Below are 13,594 nucleotides of genomic sequence, written 5' to 3' on the forward strand. Positions count from 1 at the left end.
CCACTATTCTCACAAAAATTATGCACATATATTAAGATGCGTTACTATCATGGTAGTCAACTTAAGTTTTCTCTAATACAAAGTATTTGTTTGCTTAAAATTGAAGTTTCAATTCCATTTTAATACCACTGGGAAAAATGATAATGGAAGGGATTAAAAGTTGGCAGGTATGCAATTGCATTTCAATTACCAGAAAGAACCACCCTAAAGATCACATTTCAAGACGAATGGGAAAAAGGCCCCAGGCGCCCAGATAAATATTGATGATGATGTATTTATGTAAGGCTACCACAATGTTTGCTAAATCAATGTTTATTCCTTACTGTATGTAATTTAATGATGAATGGGATAGGGGATAGTTTTTTTAAGTTGTGGCTATGTTAATTGCAATGTTAACACATTTCAGACTACTGTAGCTGAAACGAAAGAGCATACTAACCAACTTTATACTCCATTACAGGGAAAGCAAAACTTGTATTTTCTTACTCCGTTAAAACTAAATCCGTTCTTACTAAATCTGAGCATTCAGCAAGTGTGAAATAAAATATAAACAATTATCTCTGATAAAATTTTTATTATTGGCAATGTTTAATTGTATTTTGTATATGAATTTGAATAATGAATATCAATAATCAGTAATATTATTTGTTTCATTATTTTTGTTGTTAAGATATGATTATTCAGGGCTTATTGAAGTCAGCTAAAATGAAATGAGGCAATTATTATCAATTATTTTGTTATTTTATTTTATTGTTATTTTATTACTATTGTTTTGATGTTCAGTGTTTGTTGACGATGATAAAAGTGCCTTTTATCGTTAATATTGTTTGCATTGTTACTTTAGCTGCTTTTAAACTGTATTGTTACTAATAAACGCATTTCTTCTTAGCTATACATTAATGCCCAGAGGAAAGCTTTTGTGAAGTACCCGGATCGCCTATCTCCACCACTACGTCAGCCCTTGAAGCCACTTCAGTTGACTGTGGGTTGCAGACGACTGAAAAAGAACTTGTACGAGGATTTTGTACGTGGAAAACTTGATGAATTCGTCACTTGGCAGTACAAAGTATCCCATGAGAATGCTAGTTACTTCTTAGGTGGAATGGGTAAGACTGTTGTAGATCAAAGTTTTGCGTTCAAAAACATGTAATTAGAAGTACTGAGTGGAGATATTTTTAACGAATAATTTAATCACTCACAATTGAAGATCTGAGAGGTTGAATATGTAATTAGATTGCTGTGTAGAAATTTGTTAACAAATAATTTAATCACTCACAATTGAAGATCCGAAATGATGAATATGTAATTAGAGTACTGTGTAGAAATTTTTTAACGAATAATTCAATTCATTCACAATTCAAGATCTAAATGGATGAATATGTAATTAGATATTGCGCGAAAAATTTTTAATGACTATTTTAATTGTTCATAATTGAAGATCTGAGCTCAAACTATTAGGTTTTAAGTTAATTTAAATGTGCAATAATAGTGCTTTAAATAATTTTATTTACTACTATCTGATTTAAAATAAAAATTATGGAATATATGCAAGATTGTTAAAGATCAATTGCGTTAGCAGAGAGCACTTAACTCTGAAAATATCACACACAGCTCACTAGTAGCCTTTTTCTTACCGTATGCATACCTGCCAACTTACAATCACTTCCATTATGACTTTCCCCAGTGGTATTAAAATGGAATTAAGTTTAAATTTTAAGCTGAAAAAATACGTTGTATTTAATGAAGCTCAAGTTGATAACCATGATGATGCTTGATGCTTGATATTAGTGGGAGCTCGGTATTTGGCCCGAAGGGCCACCAACCGATTCATCGTATTCTGTAAAACATAAGCTTAAAAGACATATATAATATTATAACATACAATAAAGAAGAGGGGTAGGAGTGAGCTCCAAAAAATCAAAGATAATGATATAGAGCACATTGAACTAATTCTAGTTTGTCAAAAGCATATAAGATAAACAATTATAAAATATGGGCAGGGAAAGTAAAATAAGCTATGTACATTATTTACAAGATATTTACAGGGTTTGAGTAGTGATTGTGTATATTAGTGTTTCTCTGCTAGCACAGCGACCCGGCCGTCCCGGTTATTACCGCTCGTACCGGGTTGCTCACTGTGAAAATTATCAGAAGGGCAGCTCACCCAGTTGGGACCCTTTCGGGTTGCTCTTGCCCCGGGCAAGCTACCTCCTGGTGTTATAATCTATGTGTGTTTGTGTTGTTATGTGATGTTGTTCAATTTTTTAAAGTACTTTGAAATTATACAATCAGAAGTTAAAAAGGCAGTAACAGGGCTATAATTAACATTATCCTCAATAATATCTAGATTGAAAATGTTGTTGAAATCTGAGGTGGTACACTTAGTAGCGTCGCTAAAAAATTTAGTATTTAATTTAGCTATAAACTCATTTATATTATCTGATAACCATGATAGTAACGCATATAATTATATATGTTTAATTTTTTTAAGAATAGTGGTGATCAAAATCATTTAAAAATTAAGTTCGTAAAAGAAGAAATAGTATATATTTACTACCACTTTAAATATAAAAATAAAATTTTACGCCAAATGCGTAAAAGTTGTCAGGTATGCGTATGTTATACTATCTAAGAAGTATTGTAAATATTGCGCATAGCCTTTTTTACCATTCAGGAATATCAGACGCTGTGGGGGAGGTAGGTCCATCGGTCGTGCACCGATTTTTTTTTAAATACTTATATATATGCAGTCCATAAACCAGACTATATGTCTAGCCAGTACTAGAGTAAAGACATCAATCTGGAAGACTAGTACCCAGTGTAGTCCATATGCTAGATTATATACTAGACTGTATGTCTATTCATGCCCCTGAAAATATCACACGCTGCAGCCACTCAGCTCTTCAATTAAAAACACATCACCCACTCTTTAACTAAGTAAAAGCTTGTTAATTAGCACTTGATATAACTCTTAGCGGGCACAAAATAAGTGCTGAAAACTAAATATTTACATAAAATACTTATTCGTTCGTTGTAGCTTTTTCAATGAAAAATAAAAATTGTAGCTTCAGGACCTTAAACTCATAGCGAAACTTCAATTTTGAAACTTTACATACAATATCAAAAAACTGAAGTGTTACTTGAAACTTTCTAGGAAACTAAGATTCTCCTATCTTAGTTTACCTATCTAGACTCACCTATCTAGTAAACATTTTTAATTTTTAAAAGATGCTAATTTCAACTCAAAATAACAGTCCTTACGTTATTAATATACAGGGGTTGATTAAAATAACGGAAACACTTCCAGATTACAATCTTTCTTTTATCAGTAAATGTTTTGGATGATTTTACATGGCAAAACTGATCACAATTTTGACAATTATGATTGAAACTCATAAAAAATGTTTCCTTTTTACCCATGCAAAACTTGCATCAATCAAAATGAAAGGATAAAGTCAATAACTTATTTTCGTTTCTCATTACAACTATATTTATAAAAGGATTCTAACATGAATATTGCTGCACATTGTTAGTAATCTTGTAGTCTTTGAAAAGCTTTAGTATGGGTAGTAAATTTAGTTTAACGCTAGAGGATATTTCTTTCTTTTAATTTACGACTTTATCGTTAAGTGGTTTCGAAGCTGAAATTTCGTGCATAATACTTTCTTTGAAAAAATTATTTTTATAAGTTACACAAAAATTAAAATATCGACATTTGTTTTAATTCCGTTACCGCTTTTTAAAATTTTTAAGTCCCGTGGAGGCCCTACTCTTACTGAATAATTTCATAATTGCTTACATTAAAGTAAAAATAAAAGTTATTGACTTCCTCTCCTCGTTTCGGTCGTTCCAAATTTTGTATGGGTAAAAACGTTGCCATTTATAAAAGCTTTGAGCGGGAATTCTCAAATTGTGCCAACAGTCATGCAATGTAGTGTAATGTTTAGTTTGTGCCAACAATGATGCAAAAAAATGTTTTGTTTTTACCTACAATAATGCAACATAATGTTTAACACTGTAAAATCTTTCAAAACAGTTTCTGTCAAAAGAAAGATACTTAAAATAGTGTTAAATTATTTCCACAGTTTTATCCAACACCTTGCATCTTCGTGAGCACGAATGTTTTTGTTTCGTCAAAATGTAATTCAAAAAATAAATAATAATAATAATTAAGTCATACGAATAAATGCTAGAATTTTTGCTACGAGTTTATGCCACGATAATCAGTCCGTTCGAAAAGTCAAACGTATTCAAATTACCAAATCTATATGTGTTAAATGGAAGCAAAATCCATCATTATGTACAATTTTCAGTTTTGGTTACCACAGAAACGAGTGTTTGTCATCACTGGAAATAAAATCACAGAGACAGGAGTCTTTTGTTCAAAAAGTAAATGTTTTCAGGATATTTTATTCCAGTTATAAATGCTGAAGTTGAGTTTGCATGCAGCAACTTCATTAGTTCAAATATCATTGGATAATTTAGCTAGACTCATTACTAGAATGCAAAGAATAGCAACATATTAAAAAAGACTCATTTTGCGAATTTAGTCTGTGATATTTTTACGCTTTCTTTCTTCTGTCCTGCAGTTTTTCTTTTGTACATAGTTAAAATTGTGCTTTTACGAAAATGGATATGGTTTAAAAAGAGTATTAGAATAAATAGATTAGGCTATAAATTCGTGTTTTTTTTATTTTTTAAAATAGCATAACCAAGACTCGTAAATTACAATCTCCCACTCACTACTGGTGAAAAATGAATCTTAGGTGGCGGCTACAATTTTAGCTTTTTTAATCACGATTTGATATTTTTTTAATATTGTTTTCATATTAATAGTTATAATGACTTCGTTAGTCCGAATATTATTGAATGAGCCGACGTAGTACTGACGTAGAAATATCTTCAGTGGTAGACAGGTCACGGGTTAGAGTCCTTGTCCTCTAAAGTTCTTGACATTCTTGAATTGAAAATAAGAATCTGAAGCAATCGATCATAAAACTCTCTCTCACTTCTTCGCTTTCAAAGAGCTGGGCTGAAAGTAAGACGGAAAAGAATAAACATTGGCACCAAAACAATTTCATTTATAGCTGGTTTTGTGAGCGTTAAAAGAAACTTCTACTATTTTTATTTAAAAACTATTCATTACATCTTGATTGGACTTGTTCTGGTTAGTCAGTACCAGCCCTAGTGGGCTCTCACTGAGTCATCGGATAAGACAGAACTCTATGAGATAAAGTAAGACTAGGCGTATAGTCTAGTATTTGAACGGCACAAACATAAATATAGAAAAAAAAGGCACTGCCGATGGACCCACCTCCCCTACGACTGTCCGCAGCTTCTGGTGGATTGCTCCCCGGTTACATTCGTATAACATATATGAATAAAATAAAAGCATTTTAAAAATTTTCATTTTCAATTTAGGTAAAAATAAATTTTAGTTGTTTTAATTAACAAATGAAGAAAGAACATAACAGTAATTTTTTTCTTTTTCATGCTGCTTCAGCACCCGACAAATGTAAGTAAATTCTTTCAATATTTTTTATAGAATATAATTAGAAAATGAGGAGGGGGGAATACAATTTTCTCCCTTGTTTTATAATTGTATTTACTTCTAAATTATACAAATTCAATGATAACACTACGAACTAAATTTTGTTGGATTTACACAAGTATTTGATCTTACCGAATTTAGGTGTGATAATTTCAAAACTGAAATTAGTTTTGTTCCGAAAGCTATAGATTTATTCCAAAATAATAGTTTTAGTTTAGCTCTTTTTTTATCTAAATGTACAAGTTTATAAGTAAAGTATAGGTTTACATGCATACAAGTATGCATATCTCCTCCTTTGAGAGTAATATTAAACACAAAATTCATATGACCTTAAGGTTTCGCATCATAAACTGAAATTTATTATCGGCATTTTTCTACCACTCCCTACATAGGAGAGAAGTGGAGGCTCATAGTATTTGATCGAATGGATTTCAAACAACCCTGGTTAGGAATGTATCATTAAATTTCATAAAATCTGTAGCGTGTTGAAAGAAACCGATTGCAGAGTTGAAACCAAATCAATGACGTGTAAATATTCAAGATCTGTTTACACTAGATTTACGGACGTTTCTTATATACGCGTTCTCTACGAAAACGCGTCAGCTTGAGGCATGAACGAATACACATACCTGCCAAATTTCACTCTTTCCGAGAATGGATTTTCAGAGCGGTTGTAAAACAATCTGACTCAAAAATATATTTATATTTTGATCCCGTTGAAATTCGCTTGCGCAAGGATTATTATGCTTTTATATATTTATTGTAATTATTTATATGTAGTGGTGATCAAACTCATTTATAATTATCATTATAATTCAATAAGTTAATTGGAATAACCTGAGTATTGCTACCACTTTAAAAATGAAAATAAAATCTTCACGAAAATCCGGAAGAGTTGGTAGGTATGAATACGCTTTGCTCTGGACAGCAAATATATATTGTAAAGTGGCATATTATCAATTGTGACTCTTGGTTTAATAAATTCAATTTCGAAAACTTTTATCCACCACTATTTCTAATTAAATCGTATACTTACATAATTCACCCTTAAACATTTTCAAAATTTGCTTAGTCGTTATTTACCGTTATTTTTTGGCGTGTCCGGAGCTGTTGGTATATCTGCACTTAGAAAGCAATGCAATTATATACTATAAGAAAACAAATATGAGATACATATTTATGAAATATTCTAGTATTTCATTTTTCAATACTCGAATTAAGCTACTGAAACCTTCAAAATCTGACATCAATTGACATTCTGCGTTTATTCTTTCTACTATTGCTTATCGGCAACAGTTGTTTATCGCTTGTTTCATTTGAGATACCGATATAACGGAAGTAAAGTATTGTCGGTACATTCCCATTATTATTAATGTGATGTTTGCATGTTTACTCAAAATTTTGTCGAAATTACGATCGCATCAAATTGAAGCATATCCGTAGAGATAAGTATACCGCAAAGAGAATTTCAATATTTCAACGCTTTTGAAGAAAATAGAATTCAATATATATTTACCTCGATCAGTGGATAAAAGTCATTACAAGAGATAAAATAAAAAAGCAAACTGGTTTTGTAATTTTCTTTATAAAATTCGAAATGGGTCAAAATGACGCGTCTCGTAAACCTAGTGTTAAAAAAAAAATTCCATGCCACAAAAAACAAAAACAAAATTGTTCCCCGGTATAGTTTAAACTGCAATTTGTTGTCATATAACTAATCTTATTTAATTAAATCAAAAATTGAATGACAAAATAATGGATGATGAGTTAACTGAAACTTTGAAGGAAAAAAAACATACATAAAATTCCAATTCACAAAAACATGTTTAATGCATAAAATAATAGATTTCTGATTTGCTTATAAACATACTGAATGTTCTTTATAGTCATGTCTTTTCTAATAGCGTCAAATTAATCAGAGAGTTTTAGGAATAATTGAACAAGAGAGCTTTCTATCCTATATGACAGAACACATTACAAAATCTCGTCTCACTCAAATTCCAGTCTTAGCAACCACTATAAAATATCTAGTATATATATATTAGTGTGTGTGTTTGTTTAGCGGTCCCTCAGAATTGTTATAGTGGTAGAAGACAACTTTTCATTAAAGCATTGGAAATTCAGCAACCACTTAAATGCTATAAATTTTCACTCGCCCTACGTTATAACTTTTTATAAATAATTGAGTTACCGGATTTATGTTTTCATCAGGAATGTTTCAAATTAACTTTTTAACCCTTTGCACTCGAAGACCTTTCAACAGTTAAAAAATGGACGCAACCACTAACACTTTGAAAGATTTTTACAATCGTATCTTATAATACCCGGAGATCACTGAATAAGTGGTATCTAAGCATTAAAATGAAAAAATTTCACAATTAGAGTGGTGGATAATTTACAGGTGACAGTGGTGACTGACAGTCACCTCTCGAGTGGAAAGGGATAAATAAATTTTATGACAAAAATTAATGCATCACTATAATAATTTTGAGGGACCACTGGATGTCCTGTATAAATAAATGAACCTACATTTATTATTTTTTAGTGTGTAATCCACCAAAACATCCAATGAAATGCTCATCTGATATTAAAACTTTGCTTGATCAATTGGTAAGTAATCAATTAAAACTTATGCTCTCCCCTTAATTTCTCGAAGTTTACGGTCTAATTGTATAAAAGTTACCATAGACCAGTAAATTGATTTTGCTTCTGCTATACTTGAGACTTTTTTTCAAGCGAATTTCATGTTTGGTCTCAATTAGCGAAAGCAGCTTGCAAGCTGTGCAATATTTCAGTTTTTAGCCATAAGTCAATTTTAAGGTCAAGCCAAATATATCTTGCTTTTTAGGTTCTGCATTCGTTTGTATTCATTGTAATATATATCTCTTTGTAATACACTGTGGCCGTGAGTAAATTTCAACAGTCAATCTCAAAGAAAAAACACTCTTTCCTTTGACTTTTGAATGTACTTGAGTCAATTTCAGTAGGTCCCAGAATTATTTTATTTTATAACCGTCGTTGAACAGCCGACCCAATTTCATGGGTTTACGACTACTAACGTTCAACTCCGTAGCCTTGTAATTTTGAACCAATCCAGAAGACAAGGAAACTCCTTGATCAGTACCCCCAGAGGTATTGATTTGTTGTGGGAACATGGAGGACTTTGAGACTCGACGGATTTAACGTGCATCAGTCACCATTTACTACACGGGGAGTATTCGGCCGGCGAGGATCGAACCCAAGACCTCTTGGATATGGGCCCAGCGCCCTACCGACCAGGCTATCCCGGCCTCTTCCCAGAATTATTGGGGCAAACTTTAAACGAAAGTAGGGGACATCACAACGATTCAGATTTGCATGCTCATAGTCGGAAATGTCTTCGAACACCGCTAAATGGTGTTCTTCGCTAGATGGACTGGGGGGTGAGCAGGTTATCTGGCCACCACGGTCTCCTGATTTAAACAGCGTGAATTTCTTTCTTTGATATGCTGAAAAGTGATCAACACCCGTGACTTCCGAAATGAATCTGGAGCAATGGTGAAAACTTTGAGAATTCTTTGTCACATTTTCGCAGATGACATACCTCAGCATATTCAATATCCTTGACGATGACTCAGGGGATAGAGCGTTCGCCTTCCTATCAGGTAAACCGGATTCGAATCCCGCATCTGGCTTGCACCGTCCTCAATGCTGACGTAAATTATCCTAATTGGTAGACAGATCGCATGTTCCCTTGCCGTCAGGCAAATCGTGGAAGGTTTTCGTGTAGTTCTTCTCCATATAACGCAAATACGGATAAGTTCCATAAAAAAAAGTCCTCCATGAAAGCAAATTTCTCCCAATGCTTGATCTAGGAGTTCCCTTGTCTTTTGGATTGGGTTCAAAATTACAAGGCTGCGGAGTTGAACATTTGTAGTCGTGAGCCCATAAGATTGGGTCAGCTGTTCAACGACGATTATAAATATAATTATATATATCTTTGACCAATAAATAATTCAGATTATCTCAGTATTGATTCTCTTTGTTTCATGTACCTGTCACGCTACTTTCCCATGACGTTTTTGACCATGGGTTGCTATGCAATTCTGAATCCTTGTGTTGTCCCCTAACTTTGTCCCAATACTCCTTTGTCACCCTGTATAAATATGTTCTAATTGATAATATGGAAAAATTAAAATAAGTTGAATAATAAGTTGATAATTGAAACATCAAAGTTCGTTGTGGCTATAAGTGTTACCCCGTTACTTTCAGTTTTAATCCTAAAACTTCTGTTTATTTTACAAAGAACTTTTTTGTTTATTTAGAAAAAAGTCTAAAGTAAAATTTTTAAAAAATAAAATATTATTTAATCCATATGATAGGGGAGTTTTTTTTTAATTTTACTTTTGTTCATTTGTAGGATACGATGGATCTTTCAAATATAGATACTGCGATGACAACAATTCAACATATAGCTGACGTGACCAAAGCAACAGGCAAACCTCCAAAAGGTATTCTAATCCTTTGACTATTTTTTTAGTGACTAAGTTTTATTTTTGTTATTATCTTTATTAGAAATACTCATTTAATAGTTACATTTTTTACAATAATTTTTGCGCGAATTTATTTCGGTAATGATAATTTTATTTATTCCAACTCTTTTGAACTAACGTAAATAATATGAAACTATTTTGTTCAACTTTTTTTATGAAATGATATTTTGTCATTATAGCAATTGTGAAGTTAAATAGAGCTTCAGAATTTAAAATTTAGGATGATTTGCAAATATTTGGCTAACATTATTGTTATTATTATGACATTATTACTATTAACAAATATTGAACTGTTTTTAAACTTGTTTTTTTTTTTTTCATTTTGTTATTTTTTAATGTTTACTGTTTTTTTTTATATATATTAAAGTCTGACATTTTTTTTTAATCTATTGAAGTTAGAGCTTTGAAATTTCTAAAATTTAAAAAATTAATCACCTCACCATAAAATCTGTACCCAGTTTTGTTCTAACTTATATCGACGTGCCAGAGAAAACTTTTCCAGCTGGCTTTTTAAAAATTAAAAAACTAATAGCAATTTGAATTTATTTTTTTAAATTGAAATATTTTGATAAAAATTTTTTTTCTAATTCTTGTTTGCTGAAAATATGTTTTGGTACGTAAATATCGCCAAAAATAACATTTGTTGCTTTAAATTTTTCTGAGAAAATAAAGTTTTGGGGACCGCATCGTCTTAAAGTAAAACTTATCCATTGGTGCTATTTCCTAAAAATATTATTAAGTAAGCGTCCAATTATAACTTTATTCACTTATCTTATTTGAAAATATCTCTTTCTGCTGCTCGGCCAGCAGTAGTTCTACTCGTCCTCATGCCACATGCATACCTGCCAACTTTTACGCATTTGGCGTAAAATTTTATTTCTATATTTAAAGTGGTAGTAAAATGTATGCTTTCCATTCATTCCTTGCATTTATAAACTTAATTTATAATCTTTTTGACCACCACTATTTTTTAAAAAATATAAGCATATATATTAATGTTAAATACTGCTTAGGTGGTCCGGAATGATCACATCAAAAGCACAATAGATAAAGCAAATGCAGCAATAATAGCCATACAACCATTAATATATAATCAGAATATGTCACTTAAACTAAAGAAGCTACTATATACAGCAATGATCCGCCCAATACTTACCTATGCCTCACCTGCCTGGACAACGATCTACTGAAGAAATTAAACCAATGCCAAAACAAGATCCTTAGAAAAATAACCTGTGCAAGATGGTTCATCCGGAATACCAATATACATGCAGACCTAAAAATACCAACTCTATCACAGCATATATACAAGCTAAACGCAGATTTTTTCGATAAAGCCATAGAATGTAAAACAGCAAATTTTAATGAAATCTTTAAATTTGAAAATTATATCAAAGATAAAAACTACAGACCAATAGCTGCACATTTCACCTCCGACGCCTCATATCATAACTATCAAAACAAATAATTTCATCAACCTTTCTGAAAATAACGTTTACTCATGCTGATACAATTCTGAACAACTCCAAAATCAAACAAACACAGTTTAGAGCAAGCTGCTCAATTTATTTTTGATTCCTTTTTAGTTATTCAAGCAAAGAGCTTGAAACATTCATAAAAGCAACTCCATTGCCTGCTTACCTCATTGCTCAACCAAAACTGTTCAAAACTTCCAGATGAATGGGATAGGGGCCGCTTCGCGGCCCAGGTGCCCAGTAAAATCTAAACACTAGGACTAGGCTTAGGTGGTCCATGCCCACTTTGTGGGCAGGTACTTTGATCAACATCCTATCCAGTCCAGTCCAGTCAGATTAGGTGGTCCGCATACGGCCCCCATGATACAGCGTATATTTCTGCCTAAAATTGTAATTTAAATTCCCTTTTACTACCACTGGGGAAAATCATATTTGAAAGGATTAAAAGTTGGCAGGTATGCACATGCAAAACGACTACGACGTTTACGCAAACGCCATCTTATCGGTCGTTTACACAATTCTGGTTCTGATCTGTCGTTTCCACAATCTTATTGATCACATACAGGGGTGAAAGCGAGACGGAAAAGAGGAAAGGCTGGTAGTAAAACCATTTCAGTTATAGCTAGTTTTGGGAAGGAGTTTACTTATTCTTTTTTTAAATTTTTCAACAATATATACTTTATCTTGGAAAAGAAGCAGTTTTATATATATGCCAGAATTATAAAAGAAATCTTGATAGTTACAGATATTTCATTTTTTTCGAAAAAAATGCTGGAATGAAATATTTTATGTACCAGGTTTTTCTCTTTTCCGTCTTGCTATATAAGGGCTTTCACCCATGATCACATACGCAAAAATATTTCTTATCGGTCGTTTACACAACCGCAATCTTATCGGTCGTTTACAAAATTAAAATCTTATCAGTCGCTGACGCAACCACAATCTTATCGGTCATTTACGAAACCATAATCTTATCTCTTGCTGATGCAACCGCAATCTTATCGGTCGTTCACGCAACCAACTCCACCAAAGCAAACCAAACTTTTATCTTACTCGTCTTTTCGATGTGCAGTGATTTCAGATCAAATTTATGTTTCGTGAAATAAAAATTTATTAAAGGGGTCGGCCTTTTTAAATAAATCTCTATTTTCAGAAAAATGTTGCAATGATTTATGTTAAAGAGCCTCTTCTGACCAAAAGGTGATTTCGCATTCTAAATGTTAACTTGCGAAAAATTCATTATAATCCAGAAATTCCTTACTTATTTAGCAACAAATTAATATTTTCAAATAATTTTTGCTTCAATTTAGCCATTGAAATATTTTCTGTTGAACTTAGCCCCCGAATTTTTAGTTTCAAAGTTGATAGCTTCTTAAAAATTTGAACTTTAGATATTTTAAAAGTACTTACAAGTTTTAACTTCAAATTTCAAGGACAGCGTTCATTCAATAGAACATATTTCAATGAAAAAATGAAACAAAAATATTAATTAATTGCATAATAAATCAGAAAATTCCAGACGCATGATTTTCCGTAGGTCAACATGGAGGAGAAAAAATATTTTTTCTGTCTGAGGGTAGCTCTTGACTAAAAAAAAAAAAAAAAAAAAGTTTTTTTGACGAAATTTTTCAAACACATAGATATAAAAACAGAAATTTTTGACTGAAAACAGAACTTTAAATTAACTCTAAATCTTTTATATTGAATTAAATTTAAAGTGAACTAATTACTCTTGACTGTAGACAGAACAAAAAATTTACTCTAAAACCTTTACATTGAGTTAAATTTCAAGGAAACTCTTGGTTCTTGACTGTAGACAGGATTACAAATTTCTTACTATATATAAAATTCTAATGATGGTGTCGCAGTTTTCCATTGTTGTCGGTGCATTTTTATTGGCCAGAAAATCACGTGGTGTGATCCAGTTTTTCCTCATTCGTCTCCTTATTGTTTTGGTTGTAGTCAGCATAAAATTAATAAAAGTCATGCTTTTCTATAAATATTTTTGAATCCCTAACTTAAAGTTATTTTCCTGT

The 13,594-nt window shown here is 31.8% G+C and overlaps 1 protein-coding gene across 1 annotated transcript in view; it reads left to right on the forward strand.

The window, feature by feature from the left end:
• LOC107456974 (adhesion G protein-coupled receptor D1) overlaps positions 1-13,594 on the forward strand; it is a 139,737-nt gene that overhangs the window by 72,383 nt on the left and 53,760 nt on the right. The window contains exons 5-7 of the mRNA XM_071181981.2: positions 890-1,106; positions 8,097-8,161; positions 9,951-10,041. Of these exons, the coding sequence (XP_071038082.2) occupies positions 890-1,106; positions 8,097-8,161; positions 9,951-10,041 (373 nt within the window). The remainder of the gene's footprint in view (positions 1-889; positions 1,107-8,096; positions 8,162-9,950; positions 10,042-13,594) is intronic.

This window comes from Parasteatoda tepidariorum, chromosome 4, assembly GCF_982258835.1.
Source record: "Parasteatoda tepidariorum strain Cologne lab strain chromosome 4, Ptep-v5.0, whole genome shotgun sequence".
Taxonomy (NCBI): domain Eukaryota; kingdom Metazoa; phylum Arthropoda; class Arachnida; order Araneae; family Theridiidae; genus Parasteatoda; species Parasteatoda tepidariorum.